Raw genomic sequence first — 18,680 nt, forward strand, 5'->3', positions numbered from 1 at the left:
GTCCAACTTTCTCCCCTCCCCCCCCTCCATTTTCTCTAAAAATCAATGGAAAAAGTAGCTTCCGGTGAGGATTAATAACAAGAAAAGAGGACTTATTCTGCAAGAAGAAAGAGGTGCATGTTGCCCTGGCCAGTTTGGTTCAGTGGGTAGAGCATCGGACTGCAGAAGGAAGGGTCCCGGGTTCGATTGTGGTCAAGAGCACGTACCTCGGTTGCAGGCTTCTCCCTGGCCCAGGCCCTGGTGGGGGATTGTGCAGGAGGCAACCAATCCATGTGTTACCCTCACATGGATATTTCTCTTAGGCTTTCCCTCTCTCCTTAAAAATCAATGGAAAAATATCCTCAGGTGAGGAGTAACAAAGGAAGAAAGAGTTGCATCTCAGTGCATAGTTTCCCGCGTGGCAGGGTCCAGGGGTGTTTATATATAGAAGGGAGAGGAAGTTAAGGGAAGGTGAACGTGGAACGTAGAGCTTTAGTATTATTATTAACAGAGTTTTTGCCTAGAGTGGGAGAACTTCCGTAAGCCTTAGCTCCTCCCATAGACCCTCCCTTTGATTGTTGGTCCTTACCAGCTGTGCCCCCCCCTAAAGAGCACCCTAGATATACCACAGGTTCTTTTTTTTTTTTTTCTAGAACTGGCTATTAGTGTAACCAATTTAATATACACAGGGTGGGGCAAAAGTAGGTTTACAGTTGTTTGCATGGAAAATAATACAATCCTATATAACAAAAGCCCAGCATGCAAATCGACTGAACGATGGAACAACTGGTGAAACGACTAGTGGCTATAACACACATTGACCACCAGGGGGAAGACGCTCAATGCAGGAGCTGCCGCCAGCCTGCAGGCCCCAGGCCAGCCAACACGGGTGCCAGCAGGGCCGCCCCCCCCGCCCCCTGGTCCCATCGCCCCACAGATCAACCCTGATCACCGGCCAGGCCTAGGGACCCTATCTGTGCAGGAATTTCGTGCACTGGGCCTCTAGTAAATAATAAGTAGTAATACAAGAATAGGCTGTTTCTCATACTCACGACTGTAAACTTTTGCCCCACCTCGTATACTGTTATTGGCAGTATTACAAATGTCCTCCTTTGCCCCCCTCCATTTCACCCCCTCACTATTATCTGTGTCCATGGACTATGCATAAATGTTCTGTGGTTAATCTCTTACCTCTTAGATGTGTCAGTCTGTCGCATGTATCCATGTCTCTGGACCTGTTTTGTTGGTCCCATTTAATAGTTTTAAAGGCTTAAAATAGGGCATCAAAGCATGCTCACTCATGGCCTTTCATCTTTTTTTCTGTAATTGAATACATTTGACATGCAACTGTGTAAGTTTAAGGTGTACAGGGTGTTACTTTCATACAGTCACATCTTGTGACAGAGTTGCCAAGTCATAGGGGTATTTGTCACATTACATAATAGCAAATGACGTCTCAAACGATATTTTGTTCAATGTAGTTTGTTTGTAAAGGTGGTAAGATGCCTAGGAACTTAACTCTTGTTTATATCAGTTAGCCTGTGGTAAAATTGGTTTCCTTATGTGGTGCCTCGTAAAGCCACAAAATCTATTTGTGACGTTAAATGAGGATTTGCTGTACAATATTATTGTCTATATTATACTGTGCATTAGGTCTCTGTGGCTTATGACTCCTTGTAAGTTTGTACCCTTAAAAGACATCAGTGTAATCTCCCACCTCCATCCCCTGGTGACCACCATTTTACTCTGTCTTTTACAGCTTTGACTTTTTTAGCTTCCATGTGTAAGTGAGACCAGGCAGTTTTTATCTTTCTCTCGTGTGTCTCCCTTAGCATAAAGTCCTCAAGGTCCACCCGTATTGTCACTTATGGCAGGATAGCCTCCTTTCTCGTGACTAAATAATGTTCCGTGTGTGTGTGTGTGTGTGTGTGTGTGCACGCGCGCACGTGCGCAAATGTGTGATAGCTTTTTAACCATTCATCTGTTGATGGGCATTTGGCTATTTGTGAATGATGCTGTGATAAATACAGAGAATATATAGCTCATTAAAATCCTTTTTTTATTTTACCCATAAGTGGGATTGCTGGATGGTATGGTAATTCTATTTTTAGTTTTTTGAGAACCCCTATATGGTTTTCCAAAGTGGCCACATCAGTTTACATTCCCACCAACAGTGTACAAGGGTTTCCTGTTGTTCACATCCTTTCCAACACTTGCTACCTCTTATTTTGATAGTAGCCATTCCAACTATGGTTTTGATTTGCATTTCCCTGATGTTGAATATGTATGTGCTATTGGCCGTTGTGATGTCCTCTTTGGGGAAAAAAAAGTCTTTTTAAGTTCTGTACACATTTTAATCAAATTGTTTGTGGCTTTTATTGTTGTTGTTGTTAAGTTGTATGAGTTCTTCACATATTTATAATAACTGATATGATATATGGTTTTCAAAAATTTCCTGTTCTGTAGATTGCCTTTTCATTTTGTTAATCATTTCTTTTGTCATGCAGAAGCTTTTGAGTTTGATATAGTCCCATTTGTTGGTTTTTGCTTTTGTTGTTTGTGCCATGGATATCATGTAAAAAAAATCATTGACAGCCCTAGCTGGATTGGCTCAGTGGATAGAGCGTTGGCCTGCGGATTGGAGGGTTCTGGGTTCAATTCCAGACAAGGGCACATGCCCAGGGTTGCAGGCTCGGTCCCCAGTGGGGGGCGTGCAGGAAGCAGTCGATCAATGATTCTCTCTCATCATCGATGTTTTTATCACTCTCCCTCTCCCTTCCTCTCTGAAATCAATAAAAAAATATATAATTTTAAAAAATCATGGACAAGACCATATCAATGAGCTTCTTCCATACATTTCCTTCTAGGAGTTATGGTATTAGGTTTTATGTTTAAGCCTTTGATCCATACCTCCGGTGTGGCAACAGCCTTGACTGCACAGCCTCCTTCAAGGTCCCATTCACCCACCTCTGGATGCACAGATGGGCGGATGTCTTGGGTGTCTTAAGTCTGATCTGCAGAGGGGTTTCTGTTTGGTTATGGATGTTTGATTCATTGTAAATCAATTCATGAAGGGGAGAGAAAAAAGGGACATTTATGTCGCTATGCTGCTGACATCACTCTGGTTGTAAAATCTTAGGAGAGATTATGTAAGTATGTGTACATTTATCCATGGGAGACACACATGTCACTGGTGTGGAAAGCAGGGCTCTGCCATTCACCTCAGTATCCCCTGTGTCCACACAGGTCATGGCCCATAGTAGGACCTCAACAAATGCACGTTGACTGACTGATGACATGCCCCACTTTGAGCATGACTCACAAATATTTTTCAAAGGTGGAGAAGTTGTAACCTCACAATAACTTCCATCTTTCTCCCACCAAGTAAACTTCACTTCCAACACCACACCATAGTCACCCACATCCATTTGATGGGGTAAGCATTGGCTCAAAGATGGAAAAAGCCCCATCATGGAAAAGAACTACGTGCAGCAACCTTAGCTTTGGTCTTGAAAGGTTTCTGTACCAGTCTTTTCCATTGTCTTATTCCATGATGCTCCCAACAGGACAAAATTCACTGCTTGGTACCCAAAAACAAACCTGGAAATGGAAATACATTTATTGCAGAAAGTATTTCCTTCCGCCTATACTACATATGTAGGTGTCCTTGTCATCTTGGGCTCTACAGCAGGATGCTGTAGACTGGTGGCTTAACCACCAACTGTTTGTGGTGTGTGTTTTTTTAATTGACTTGAGAGAGAGGAAGGGAGAGAGAGAAATATCGGTAGGTTGCCTCCCATACATGCCCCGGCCGGGAATTGAACCCACAATGTGGTTATGTGCTCTGACTGGGAATCAAACCTGCAACCTTTTGGTTGATTCCTAAGTATCTTAATTTTTTGTTGCAGTGATAAATGGGATTGTCTTTTTAGTTTCTCTTTCTGAAAGTTCATTATTGGTATATTAAAAAGCCTTTGGTTCTAGGTGTTGATTTTGTATCCTGCTATAATGCTGAATTCATTTATGAAACCTAGTAGTTTGTTTTTTAGTTGGTGGAGTCTTTAGGGTTTTCTATGTACAATATCGTGTAATTTGCAGATAATAACAGTTATATTCATCCTTTCTAATTTGGATATCTTTTTTTTCTTCTTGTCTGATCACTGTGGCTAGGACTTCTAGTTCTATGTTGAATTAAAAATGAAACTGAACAAACCTATCTTGTTTCTCTTCTTAGGGGAAATGGTTTTAATTTTTTCCCATGGAGTATGATGTTAGCTCTAGGTTTGTCATATATGGCCTTTACTATGTAGAGGTATGATATCCTAATTTCCCACTTTGCTGAGTTTTTAATAAAAAATGGGTGTTCTCCCTGACGGGTTTGGCTCGGTGGATGGAGTGTCGGCCTGTGGACTGAGGGGTCCCGGGTTCGATTCCGGTCGGGGGCGTGTGCCTTGGTTGCAGGCACATCCCCAGAGGGAGGTGTGCGGGAGGCGGCTGATTGATGTTTCTCTCTCATCGATGTTTCTAGCTCTCTATCTCTCTCCCTTCCTCTCTGTAAAAAATCAATAAAATATATTTTTTTAAAAAATGGGTGTTGGATTTGTTGAATGCTTTTTCTGCATCTATAGATATGATCATGTGGTTTTTGTCTTTCAATTTGTTTATGGGATGTATCATGTTTATTGATTTGTGAACATTGTACCAGCCTTACATCCCTGGAGTAAATTACACTTGGTCATGGTGTATGATCTTTTTAATATGTTGCTGGATCTGATTTGCTAGTATTTTGTTGAGGATTTTGGCATCTTTGTTCATCTATGTAATTCTTTCTTTGTAGTGTCTTTATCTGGTTTTGGGTTTAGGATAATGCTGTTCTCATGAAAAGAACTTGGAAGTGTTCCTTCCTCTTTGATTTTTTTGAATAATTTGAGGAGGATAGGTGTTAGTTATTCTTGGAATATTTGTGTTTTTTTCTTTTTAAAAATTCTTTATTGTTTAAAATGTTACATATGAATCCTCTTTCCCCCATTGACCTCTCCCCATTCGTCTCCCCCCGCCTCCCCCGACTGTGTCTATGGGTTATGCCTGTATGTATGCATACAAATCCTTTGGTTGATCTCTCACACCCCTCCGGCCCGCCCTCCCCCTGAGGTTGGATGGTCTGTTTGATGCTTCTATGTCTCTGGCTCTATTTTAGTTCATCAGTTTATGTTGTTCATTATATTCCACGTATGAATGAGATCACGTGATATTTATCTTTCTCCAACTGGCTTATTTCGCTTAGCATAATGCTCTCCAGGTCCATCCATGCTGTTGCAAATGGTAAGAGTGCCTTCTTTTTTACAGCAGCATAGTATTCCATTGTATAGATGTACCACCGTTTTTTAATCCACTCATCTGCTGATGGGCACTTGGGCTGTTTCCAAATCTAAACTATTGTAAATTGTGCTGCTATGAACATAGGGGTGCATATATCCTTTCTGATTGGTGTTTCTGGTTTTTTGGGATATACAAGCCCGGGTCACTGATTCTGTACAGACCAAATCCCTGGTCTTGGAATGAGGTCCAAACTCTACTTTTATATCAGCCAAGTCCCCAATCTCTGTACAAGGCCCGTTCTCTAATTCTATAAGACTAAGTCTCAGGTCTTTGTACAAGGCCCAGACCCTGAATCTACACAGACTAAGTCTCAGGACTCTGTACAAGCCCAGTCCCTGATTTTATGCAGACTGAGTCCATGTTCTTTGAACTATGTCCAATCCCTGCTTCTATAGGGACCAAGTGCCTGATCTCTGTATAGTGCCAAGTCCCTAATCTATATAGCCCAGTTCCCTGACCTCTGTACAAGGCTGAGTCCCTGATCTTATGTGGGCCAAGTCCCCAGTCTCTGTACACAGCTCAGTCCCTGATTCTATACAGACCAAGTCCCTGGTCTCTATACAGGTCCTAGTACCTAGTTCTCTATGGACCAAGGTCCCAGTCTCTGTAGAAAGTCCAGTCCCTGATTCTCTACAATCCAAGACTCCAATACCCATACAAGGCCAAGTCCATGAATCTGTATGGGCCAAGTCCTTGCTCTGTACAAGGCCCAGTTCCTGATTCTATGCAGACCAAATCCCAAATCTCCACAAGCCCACCTCCTGTTTCCATATGGACCCAGTCCTTGATCCTATATGGACCAAGCCCCTGCTCTCTGTACAAGGCCCTGTTCCTGATTCTATACAGACCAAGTCCCCAATATCTGTATGAGGCCCAGTCCCTTATTCTATATGGACCAAGTCCCCAGTCTCTATACAGGGTTCAGTCCCTTATGCTAAATGGATCTATGTCACAGTCTCTATAGGTCCTGGTCTCTGTACTAGTGAGGTTCCTGATTCTATACAGACCAAGTCCCAAATATGTGTACAAGGCCCAGTTCCTTATTCTGTACAGACCAACTCCTCGGTCTCTGTACAATGCCCAGTTCCTGATTCTATATGGACCATGTCCCTGGTCTCAAAAAGGCCCAGTCCCTGCATCAGTATGGACCAAGTGGCCAATCTCTGTACAAGGTCCCATCTCTTATTCTATATGGACCAAGTTCCTAGTCTCTGTACACTGCAAGCATGTCAAACTTGTGGCCCACAGTAAATACTCATTAATAATTACTCATTTACTGCAACCCTTTGATTTAGCATGTCTCTATCGAAATAAACCTATGTTTCTATGAAAATTGAAGCTTTTGTTTTATGGCCCTCATAAACTTAAACCTTGTTTATTTAGCCCGTGTTAGCCTTTGGGTTTGACATGCTTGCTGTACAGAGTCCAATCCCTTGTTCTGTATGAACCAAGGTCCTTGCTTTGTACAAGGTCCAGCCCCTCATCCTATATGGACCAAGCTCCAGTTATCTGTATAAGTCCCAGTCCCTGATTCTATACAGACCAGGTCCCTGATCCTTGTACAAGGCCCAGTTTCTTATTCTGTGTGGACCAAGTTTCTGGTCTCTGTACCGGGATTATAGGGACCAAGTCCCTGATATCTGCACAAAGCTAAATCCCTAATTTTTGTGCAAGGCCAGGTTTCTAATTCTATACAGACCAAGTCCCTGATCTTTGTACAAGAGTGATTTCCTTATATCTGTAAGACTGGGTCTCTCACCCCTGTATAAACCAAGTCCTGATCTCTGTATAATATGAGTCCCCTATCTCTAAATGACCAAACTCCTGATATCTATACAGACGAGTTCCTCATCTCTGTACAGACCAAGTCCTGCTCCCTGTGTAAGACCAAGCCCCTGCTGTCTGCACATGAGTGAATCCCTGATCTGTGTATGATACTGAGCCTCTGATACACGTGGATTGGTTGCTTCTTGTACATGCCCCAACCAGGGCTGAACTCACGACCTTTTGTGTATAGCATGACGCTCCAACCAGCTGAATCACACCATCCAGCGCAGGCTACCTTGGCTTTTTAAATCAACCTACCATAGAGGAATGGGTTGATTTCTGAATTCCCTGTGCTGGTCCATTGATCTATGTGTCTGTCTTTTTGCCTGTACCAACTATATTGATTACTCTACTTTTAAGTAAGTCTTGAAGACAGAAGGTTTTGGTTTATCAGATTGTTAGGTTATTCCGGCCATGCTAGATTCCATGTACACTCTGGAATCAACTTGTCAATTTCTACCAGAAGGCTCCTGGGATATTGGTTAGACTTGTGTTGAGTCTATAGATCAATTCAGAGAAGACGTACATCTTAATAATATTGAGTGTTCTGACCTAGGAGCAGTCAGTCTGTCTGTCTGTCTATCTATCTATCTATCTATCATCATCATCTATCTATCTAGATCATCTCTAATTTCTCTCATCAGTTTTTTCCTGTTTTCACTGTATAGGTCTGGCACATGTCTACTACATTTGACCCTTATTTTTTTTATGGTCATTGATGTTCTGTAAAGGGTATTGCTTTCTGAAGTATCGTTTTCAGTGGTTCACTGTGAGGACACATAGAAACGCGATTAATTTTTAATTTTGTCATTATATCCTGCTATCTTGCCAGGTTCAGACATTGTTTATTGTAACCTTTTGTAGATTCCTTAGGGATGAGACAGCATGTGAGATTTTACAGTCACATCCTCCTCTATTCCCAACACCATTGTTCAACTCTGGCAACCACTGATACTTTATTTTTACATCATTTTTCATATTTTCTGTGAGTAAAGACAGTTTTACCTCTTCTGTTTCTAATCTGTATTCCCTTTCTATTGCCTCATTGCTGTAGCTAGAATCTCCACAATGTTATTTAAGAAACTAGGGAGAATGAATATCCCTGCCCTCTACCTGACCTTATGGTGAAAGCACTTAGTCTTTTGCTATTAAATTTGATATGACTTAGAGGTTTTCATAGATATCCTGTATCATTTTGAGAACGTGTGCTTCTATTCCTGGGCTCAAAGAGCATCATACCTTTTAAAAATGAAATCCAAATGGATTAATATTTAAATGTAAAATTATGAAACCTCCCTCTCCCTTCTGCTCTGAAATCAATGGAAATATGTGTGTGTTTTTTAAAAAAAGAATAATCATACTATCAGATGGTGGCAAAGATGCAGAGAAAGTGGGTCTCTCAGACATGGCTTCTGGAAATTTAAATTATACAGCCATTCACCAGGTCTGGTGTGGCTCAGCGGTTGAGCATCAATCGAGGAACCAAGAGGTCACCAGTTCGATTCCCAGGCCTGGGTTGCGGGCTCGATCCCCAGTAGGGGGTGTACAGGAGGCAGTCAATCAATGATTCTCTCTCATCATTGATGTTTTTGTCTCTCGCTCTCCCTTCCTCTCTGAAATCAATAAAAAAAATTTTAAAAAAATGATAATCATTCTGAAAAATAGTTTGGTAGTTTATTTTTTTTAAATAAAATTAAACACACTTTCCTTATGACCCAGAAATCTCCATCTTGGTCATTTATCCACACAAAATTCTGTGCATAAATGTTCATGTCAGCCTTTTTCTCAATAGCCAAATGCTGGAAACATCCAAAATGTAGATCAACAGCTGAGTAGTTAAACTATGATACATTCTATTCAGGAATAAAAAGTAACAGACTGTTGGCACACAAAATAACTTGAATGGCTCTCAAGGACATTTGGCTTAGTGGGAAAAACACACATCCATTCTCAAAATCTTACATGCTTTGGCTCTTTACATTAAACAAAGAGAAAAAACTCACATGCTATCTGATCCCATTAACATAACATTCTGAAGGTGACAAAATTATAGAGATGGATAAGAAATCATAGGTTAAAAAAAAGGAGATCATTGGTTACCAGGGTTGAAGACTGGTGTTTCATCCTTTTAATAGAGTCTTCTGTAGAACAATGGTGGAGGTGGCTGTTACTCTAAAAGGGCAACATGAGGGACATCTTCATGATGATGGACTAGATTAGTATGTGGACTGTGTCGATGGCTACTCAAATCTAAACGTGATCAAATGACATAGAACTGTGCACATTGTACTAGTATTCACGTCAACTTCTTCCTTTTAATATTGTAATGGATGAGTGAGTAATGGAACCATTGTGAGAAACTGGGTGAAGGAAGGGACAAGTATCTGTATTATTTTTACAACTTCCTGTGAATCTATAATGATTTGAAAATAAACATATTAAGCCCTAGCCGGCTTGGCTCAGTGGATAGAGCGTCAGCCTGCGAACTGAAGGGTCCCAGGTTTGATTCCGGCCAAGGGCACATGCCTGGGTTGCGGGCTTGATCCCCAGTAAGCGGTGTGCAGGAGGCAGCCGATCAATGATTCTCTCTCATCATTTCTATCTCCCTCTCCTTCTCCTTTCCTCTGAAATCAGTCAATAAATATATTTTTAAAATAAAAAAAAATAAACATATTAAAAGTGGGATCTAGCCTGGCCGGTGTGCTCAGTAGTTGAGCATAGACCTGTGAACCAGGAAGTCATGGTTCAATTCCCGGTCAGGATACATGCTCCAGTTGTGGGTTCGATCCCCAGTGAGAGGCATGCAGGAGGCGGCCAATCAATAATTCTCTGTCATCATTGATGTTTCTGCCTCCCTCTCCCTTTCTCTCTGAAATCAGTAATATATATATATATATATATATATATATATATATATATATATTTAAAAGTGGAATCTAATTGAAGAGGAAAAACACAATCTAAAATAGACATGGACAGTCACACATTGGGGAGTGGGAGCATCACTAAACAACTCGTGTCTCTTTGATGTACCACAGACTATAAATACAGACTTCTCTTCATTCTGACGATTCTTGGCAGATAGCAGACAACGGTGTCTATTCTCAGCAGGAGCCAGGAGTTTTAGTGATTGAGTGGAAGGGACAGAAAACTCCTGGTGCCTGAGATTACAGGTACCCCCACACTGAGAAGTTCAACAGATACACAGCCCAGGAGTCCCAGTCATCCCCCAGTGCCCTGAGAAGTGCAGTGGGCAGAAACACCTTCCTCTACCTCATCATATACACAGTACAGCAGCAATGAGAAGAGGGACTCGGCTGTAATGATGAGAGGCAACAAGATGCATCCATGATCTGATGGGCCCAACACAGTGAAAGGAGCAGATGACATGAACTTAAGTCGCAAAATTATTTCTATAATGTTCAGAACCTGATTTCTCTATAAGCATATCTTTGGACTGAGGAGAGATAATAGTTCTAAGTTAAGAACTATTATTTATTGAACAAGAAACAGTAGATCTTGAAAACAAAAATATGATGGATAATATACCTGCACCAGAAATACTGGGGACAACTCAAGAGCAAATTGTTAATATGATGTAGAGTAGACTTCTCCCAAATGAGGTAAAATGTTTGGAATTATGAAATGAAATGTAAAAGATATGTGATAAATACAGAAATTCCAACATGTGACCAATTATTGGTCGAGAGCAGAAAATAGTGGAGGGGAATCACTAATAAATACTATATAGGAACCCATCTTTCCCCCAGTTTTTAAAAATATATATATTTTTATGGATTTCAGAGAGGAAAGGTGGGGGGGAGAGAGGGAGGAAGGGAGAAGGAAGCATCAATGATAAAATCATTGATTGGTTGCCCTCTGCATGCCTCACACTGGGGATGGGAGCCCACAACTTCGGCACATGCGCTGACTGGGAATCGAACCACAACCTCCTGGTTCATTGGTCAATGCTCAACCACTGAGCCACACTGGCTGGCTCCCCCAGTTTCCGATGGAAGAACACTTCCTGCTCATGGGACTGTACCTACTACTCTGTCCAATGCTGAACTTTAAGTATTTTTTCAAAGTCGTCCAAAATGTGTTAGGTGAGTCTTTGTGGTCAGTCCTGCCATCTGGCCCAGGTGAAGAACACAGGGAGGAGAAAGTCATCATCTTGTCCTGGGCTGGCTGAGAATGTAGGTTTCACAGAGCTGTTAAGACTCAGCAGATCAAGCCGGATCAAGTACCCATTGTTTCCACAGGCAGTTGTGGGACCTGTGGATAAAGGACAGACCTGAGATCAAGGTAGGGAGGCAAAGGAAGGATATTTTTTCTCATAATCTCTCACAGCGTGTCAACCAGGAAGACTCACACCTTCTCCACATCCTCCCCATATAGGGGTGTTTGAAATGGTATTATGGACAGTACCTGCTTTAATTCTTCCACAATAATTGGGTCTTCATTGCTGTTGAATAGGGAAAGAAAAGAGATACTAAATGTTCTTACAATGAACAGAAGCGTCACACCTGGTGAACTAAAATTCCATCTAAAATTCCATCTGTGTCCATATTGCAAAATATAATTCCCCGTGGCAGAGTTTTGTGTTTAAAGAAACTCCGTATCACTACAACAGCCCATGAGAGAGAGAAGTGCTCAGTGTTTTACCTGGATCCACACGGAGACCATTTCTGGCTCCAACAGGCTTCCACCAGGAAAGCCACCATTAGAACCATAATCATGGCTGACAGACAAAGTCGGATGAGGTTACCCGTGGTGTAATCTGTTGATGTGGCACCTGGGGAATCTGAAAGAGAGAAGAGAATCACTAATGTCCCTGCTTCTCAATGGATCTAGTAAAGATGACCCTCACATGCCCACCTGTGTTTCCTGGGCAGAGGTCAGATGTACCTTCATTAAAGTTGTGATCACTGGAATAAAAATGTGGAGTTTTTCTAGGCCAGCGTGGCTGAGTGATTGAGCATCAGCCTATGAACCAGGAGGTCATGGTTTGATTCCTGGTCAAGGTACATGCCCAGATTGCGGGCTGGATCCCGAGTGTGGAGTGTGTAGGAGACAGCTGACCAATAAGTCTCTCTAATCATGGATGTTTCTTTCTTTCCCTCTCACTTCCTCTCTGAAATCAATAAAATATATATATATAAAATGTGGAGTTTTATGAAAGTAGTGGTTCTTCCATCTTCTTTGTATTCTGTCTTTCTCCATTCATTTGCTCTTTATCTCATTTCCACTGTCCTGCATTTTCTTTCCCCCTCTCTCATGTGTTAGGAGTCTGTTTCCAGGCAACACAAAGAGCCAGAAATGCCCCCTCAGAGCACTGAAATTCAGCAGCTGCATCAGCATACGTCTCCATAGCACAAAACGTAGCTAGGGTGAGTTTGGTAGCTAAGCACTTTGACCGTTATGTGTTCAGCTTCAGTCACAAATGGCTCAATCTTGGCATTGGTCCTCATTCTTGTAGAGAAGCCTGAATATATATCCCCCCATCTCACTCATCCCAACTCGTGCAAAGTTCATCTCTAAATCCATCACCGACAATGTTCCCTGAAGGCAGAATCCATGGGGAGATATAGGTAATGACCTTTCTTCCCCAGGAATCAGGGAGCTCTGGGCACCTCTCAGGGCTGGCCATACAGACCTCGATCTAATTATAAGACATTCACCGACCATATGGGAAGACTGCACAGCAGAAAAGAGTACAGAGCTGTAACATAGCATGTGTCACAGCAGGAAATGAAATATAATCTCAGACAAACTTTACTAGTAAGTTTTGTGAAATTAAAATTTAAAAAGGCATTGCATCCACTTCCCTGAAACAAGAGGCTGTGGAACACCACATTCTGAGAACAAAAGATAGTTGTGGGGAAGAAATCACTATTGTCAAAATCAACCAAAACTTTAAGAGATGCAGAGAATGGTGGAAGGAATGGTGGTGACGGCAGGGTAGGTAATTTTGAAGAACAGCAAGAATAATTATCCAGCCCTAGCTGGTTTGGCTCACTGGATAGAGCGTCGGCCTGGGGACTGAAGGGTCCCAGGTTCGATTCCGGTCAAGGGCATGTACCTTGGTTGCGGGCATATCCCCAGTAGGGAGTGTGCAGGAGGCAGCTGATCGATGCTTCTCTCTCATCGATGTTTCTAACTCTCTATCCCTCTCCCTTCCTCGCTGTAAAAAAATTAATAAAATATATATATATATAAAAAGAATAATTATCCAAAAATGCAGAACAGAGAAAGGCAAAGGTTGGGAATTAGGAAGTGAGAATCAGATGATGATAGATCAAATGAGCAAATTATATTTTTAAAATTTATTTTTAAATTACAGTTTACATTTATTATTACTCTGTATTAGTTTTAGGTGTACAGCATACAGGTTAGACAACCATATAGTTTTACAAAGTGTTCCTCCTGATATTTCCAGTACCCACCTTCCACAATACATAGTTATTACAATATTATCTATAATACTAAAAGCGTAATGTGCAAATAGACTGAACAGCAGAACGACTGTCCGGACGACTTTCCGGATGACCACGCTATGACACGCACTGACACCAGGCCAGCTAAGGCAGGTGCAATGCGATTGGTAGGGGGGACCCACCATCGCCCCACAATCACCCTGCAGAAGGAGGCCCAGGCCACTCTCTGTGGGACAATCAATGGAGGGGCTCTGCTATTGATCACCCCAAAGAGGGAGGCCCAGGCCACCAGCTGGTGGCGTGATCGGGGGGGGGGGGCTCCACGATTGCCCCAAAACCTTACCTGTCACCGAGATCATGAGGTGATCACTGGGCTCTGAGGCCCAGAAAGGAGCCCTTGGTTGGTAGTACACACAGCTGTAGGCCCCAGTGTCACTGCCTGTCACACTTGGCAGGGAGAAGTCTGTCTCCATTCCTACTGCCCTCTGGAGCTTTATGGGTGTTGAAGTTCCTTTCTTCAGTAGAGCAAACATGTGAGGTTGTATCACATGCCTGGGCTTCTGGCACTGCAGAATCACATTTTCTCCTGCAGTCACCTCACCTTTTTGATGGGCTTTAAGGGAAGGTTTAGGGAAATTTCCTGTAAGAGAAGGAAGCTCAGAAGTCATGGGCAGAAGCCTTGGGTCCCCGCTCAGGCTTGTTGTCCTGGCAGGTTCCCAAGGAACATGGGAAGTGACAGACACCTGACCTCACCCTCTTTCTGCTCTGACTCCAGGAAGGAGATGTGCCTCCTACAAGCCCTGGATGAGGGCAGGGTCCCCAGCTCTGTTCCTGTCCTTCTCCATCCACCTCCCCATCTACACTAGAGGTGAGACCCCTGCTCCTCTCTCATTCTCTGGATCCTCCCCCATCCCTGTCCTAGGGAGATGGTGTGTCATCCTGAGCACCCCGTCCTCACCTGTCACCAGTAGTAGAAGGACGTCACTGGGCGGTGACCTGTTGCGGCTCCCTGTCCTGTAGTATTCACAGGTGTACTCTCCAGAGTCACTGGTTTTTACACCACTGAGGTAAAATTCCACCAGGCCCTCTGGGGAATCAGAAGATGGCAAAGACTCCATGACATTTCTTCCCCCTTTGAGAGCAAACTTGATGTCCCTGAAGTTGACCTCCCGGGTAGTAGTGGAGCATCGCACTGTCACATTACTATTGGCAGGAACCATTGAGCTGGGCCAGGCATGGATGGAGGGTCTGGGAAATGACTCTGGAAGGAAGCAGAGTCCAGGGCTGGATTTGATTTGCTCACCTGCTGGAAGCCCATTTAAAGAAGGGAAAGGGAAAAGTGGGGGCTTTGAGGGTGAAGGATCAAAGAAAGTTTAAGTTTAGAAACACTCACCATCTCTTCTTATGTCTCTTTGGCCAACACACAGCCCTGCAAAGTAATCATCCAGGAGACTTAAGTGCCTGCCTGGAACTCACATCATCATTCTGCGCTGATCCCTGAGGGACCATCTCAGGGGCTCAGGATGGAGTTGTAGCTCTGGCAGACATGCATTTGGGATTTTCTACACTGAGCTCTGCTCTGTTCCAAGGTCCTCCATCAGACCTCCCAGAGGTTCTCCAAGCTTCCCTCACTTCCCAGGGCTCCAAGATCTTTCCTGGTTCCACAAAATTCCACAAATCTGCCTGTTCTCATCTTCTGTCCTGAACCACTTTTTATCTTAACATTTCGTTTAGGGTCTGTGTTATGTTTTCTAGATCTCTCAGTCTTGTGTGGGAGACTGTAATCATGAGAAAGATCAGGGAAGCTTGGTGACTGGATGTAACCCTGTCTACTCTTAATGTTACCTGAGACCCCACATAGGCCTGAGTCTTCTGACAGTTTCATCTGTGATAGAAGAACCCCTATAGTAAAGTCTACCAGAGTCCTTGGATGATATAAATTAAGTCATAACATTTGCTTGCAATTTTTTAAAAAAATATGTTTTTATTGATTTCAGAGAGGAAGGAAGAGGAAGAGAGAGAGAGAAACATCAATGAGGAGAATCATTGATTGGCTTCCTCCTGCACACTCTTTACTGGGGATTGAGCCCACAATCAGGGCATGTGCCCTGACTGAGATTCGAACCTGGGACCTCTTGGTTCATGGGATGACACTCAATCCACTGAGCCACCACAGCTGGGCTGCTTGAAATTTTTAAGAGACTTCATAGAAGACTATGTACTTCATACCATGGGAGACACAAGATGTCACTGTCTGTGACCAGCTGGAAGGCAGGGAGTCCATGCTGTTCACCACATTATCCCAATGTTCCACAGGTCCTGGCCCATAGTAGGAACTCTATGAAAGCACATTGACTGACTGGTGAGGTGCCCGAAGTTAAGAATGATTGAGAGATCTTACCAGGATGTAGAAAGTTGGCAACCTTACAGTCTATTCCTGTCTTCCATCAGCGTCACTCCATCCCAACCTCACACCATAGAGACTCACATTCATTTGGTGGGGCAAGGAATTGGCTGAGAGGCAGAGAAGCCCTATGGTAGGATAGTGCCAGTTGTGACAACCTTAGCCTTCTTTAAAAGTTTCTGACCCTATCTTTGCCATTGTGTGTTTCATCACATGATGTCTAAATGGGACAAAGTTTACTGCTTAGTGTCCTAAAACCAACCTTGAAAAATCCAAATGGATATTCCAGAAAAGAGAAAGCATACCTTCTTTCCTGTCTCCCATACAGCTGTATTTGTAGGATATTTCACTCAATGGTTCTTAACTTTGCCTGCATATTGGGCTCCCCTGGTAGCTAGTAAAAAGTCCAGGGTCAGACCGAACCACAGTAGAATAAGTCAAAAAGTCTTCAAATGGGGCTCAGGCATCTGTACTTTTTAACATCTGTTCCTTCAGTGATACAACTATGTAGCCAGGAAGGGGAACCGCTGCTATAACTGAACCAGGGCAAACATTGCTCAAGGCATGTGAAACATATTCAGTATAACTGGTTGATACTGAACCAGGGAAAAGTGGGGGCTTTGAGGGCGAAGGATCAAAGGGCTGGGGACCCTGCCCTCATCCAGGGCTTGTAGGAGAGACATCTCCTTTCTGGAGTCAGAGCAGAAAGAGCGTGAGGTCAGGTGCCAGGGTTGATAAAGAGACTTCCACCTGGCTGGAGTGGCTCAGTGGTTGAGCGTCACCCTATGAACCAGGAGGTCACGGTTGGATTCAATCCAGTCAGGGCATATACCTGCGTTGCAGACTCAATCCCCAGTGTGGGGAATGCAGGAGGTAGCTCATCAATAATTCTCTCATCATTGATGTGTCTATTTCTCTCCTTCCCTTTATCTCTGAAATCAACAAAAAAGAAAAGAGATACTAAATGTTCTTACAATGAACAATAATTGCTTTTCAGAGACGATGGGAGGGAAAGAGAGAGGGAGACAAACAAACATCTATGTGAGAGGCACATCGACGGGTTGCCTCCCACGTGCACCCCGACTGGAGGGCCGGAAGCTAACCCGCAACCCAGGTACCTGCCTTTGACAGAGAACCGAACTGCAACTCTTTGGTGCTCAGGCCGATGCTCTAACCACTGAGCAAACACCCACCAGGGCTAAGTCCCTTTGTTCAAATCGAGGAGAAAAGGTTAGTGTATGGAATCACACCTCTGTAACTGACTGAAAAAGAGAGTGTTCCTCCATGGGCTCAAACTTGACAATGAACAGCAAAGACTAGAATTTTTAACATTTTCCACCTCTTCATTCTTTTTTTTGGTGACTACATTATTATAGTCTTGCTACATTATTTCAAATAAATACATTCATTTGATATGAAGAAAAGAGTTGACACAGGGCCAATAAATTATTAATTACACGAAGGTGGTGCAGGCATAGAGCACCATCATGACTGTGGAATACACATATTCCCATACCGAGAAACACTTGATATGTAAGTGGCCATAAAGCCTGCAGCATGGGTCCTGATGTGTGAAGCAATCAATGAATAGAACGCAATGTTATTTCTGTTGTACTCTTCACATCTCTCAATCAGTCAATCCACCCTTGTCTCAAATCCCAATATATCAATCCTAAGAAACTTACCAAATAAAAGAAGAGAAAGGAATTCAGCCACCATACTGAGCCTGCTGCTAGATTCAAGGATCCGTTCTCAGTTTAAAACCACAGGAGGAAGGACAGCTTGATGTGGTTGGTGGCACCTTTGTTCCAGCCCATTTCTTCCTTCCCTTCTCGTAACCCACAGGTTTGATGTCGCAAGCACTTTCATTTTTTAAAAATTGTTAATCCTCACCCAAGATTATTTTTCCATTGATTTTTAGAGTGGAAGGGAGTGGGAGGGGAAGAGAGAGAGAGAAAGAAACATCAATGTGAGAGAGACACATTGATTAGTTGCCTCCGCCACAAGCCCTGAGGGGGCCATGGTACCTTCCCTTGACCAGGAATCAAATCATGACCCTTTGGTGTATGGGCTGAAGCTCTAACTTCTAAAATGAAACCACATTATTGAAATGAAACCAGGCATTGTCACATGGAACATTCTGAAAATGACAATATGTTTGAGATAGAGAAGAAATCATTGGTTGCCAGGGTTGAAGAAGGGTGTTAAGATGAGAGGTGGGTGTGATTGTAAAGAGAAAGCATGAGGGACATCTTCATGGTGGTGGACTAGATCGGTCTGTGGACTGTGTTGGTGGTCACATGAATCTGAACATAAGATAAAAAGAGAGAGAACTATTCATGTCAACTTCTTCCGTTTGATATTGTAATGGGTGAGTAATGGAACCATTGAAGGAAACCAAGTGAAGAAATCTGGGTTATTTTTGTAACTTCCTCTGAATTTAGAATTATTTCCAAATAGACACATTTAAATTGGATATGTGTGAAGAGGAAAAACACAACCTAAATGAACACGCACAGTCACCCATTGGGGAGGGGAGCATCGCTAAAGCTGTTCCAGGTGAGAACAAGGTGTAGACTGAGCAAGAGGTGTTTGTAGACTGAGCAACCGCTGTCTCTTCGATGGACCCCACCTGTCCTGTCTGTAAATCGACT

At 43.0% G+C, this 18,680-nt stretch overlaps 1 protein-coding gene across 1 annotated transcript; it reads right to left on the minus strand.

Annotated features, from left to right (window-relative positions):
- Positions 1-11,424: 11,424 nt before the first annotated feature.
- Positions 11,425-17,745, minus strand: LOC308531318 (T-cell-interacting, activating receptor on myeloid cells protein 1-like; the record flags this gene model as incomplete). Its single annotated transcript, XM_081108277.1, has 7 exons — positions 11,425-11,460; positions 11,614-11,650; positions 11,851-11,989; positions 13,966-14,262; positions 14,581-14,883; positions 15,016-15,051; positions 17,712-17,745. The coding sequence occupies 7 exons, from the start codon at positions 17,743-17,745 to the stop codon at positions 11,425-11,427; spliced, it is 882 nt and encodes a 293-aa protein (XP_080964403.1).
- Positions 17,746-18,680: the final 935 nt, after the last annotated feature.

This window comes from Myotis nattereri (genome assembly GCF_964212035.1).
Source record: "Myotis nattereri genome assembly, chromosome: 15".
NCBI lineage: Eukaryota > Metazoa > Chordata > Mammalia > Chiroptera > Vespertilionidae > Myotis > Myotis nattereri.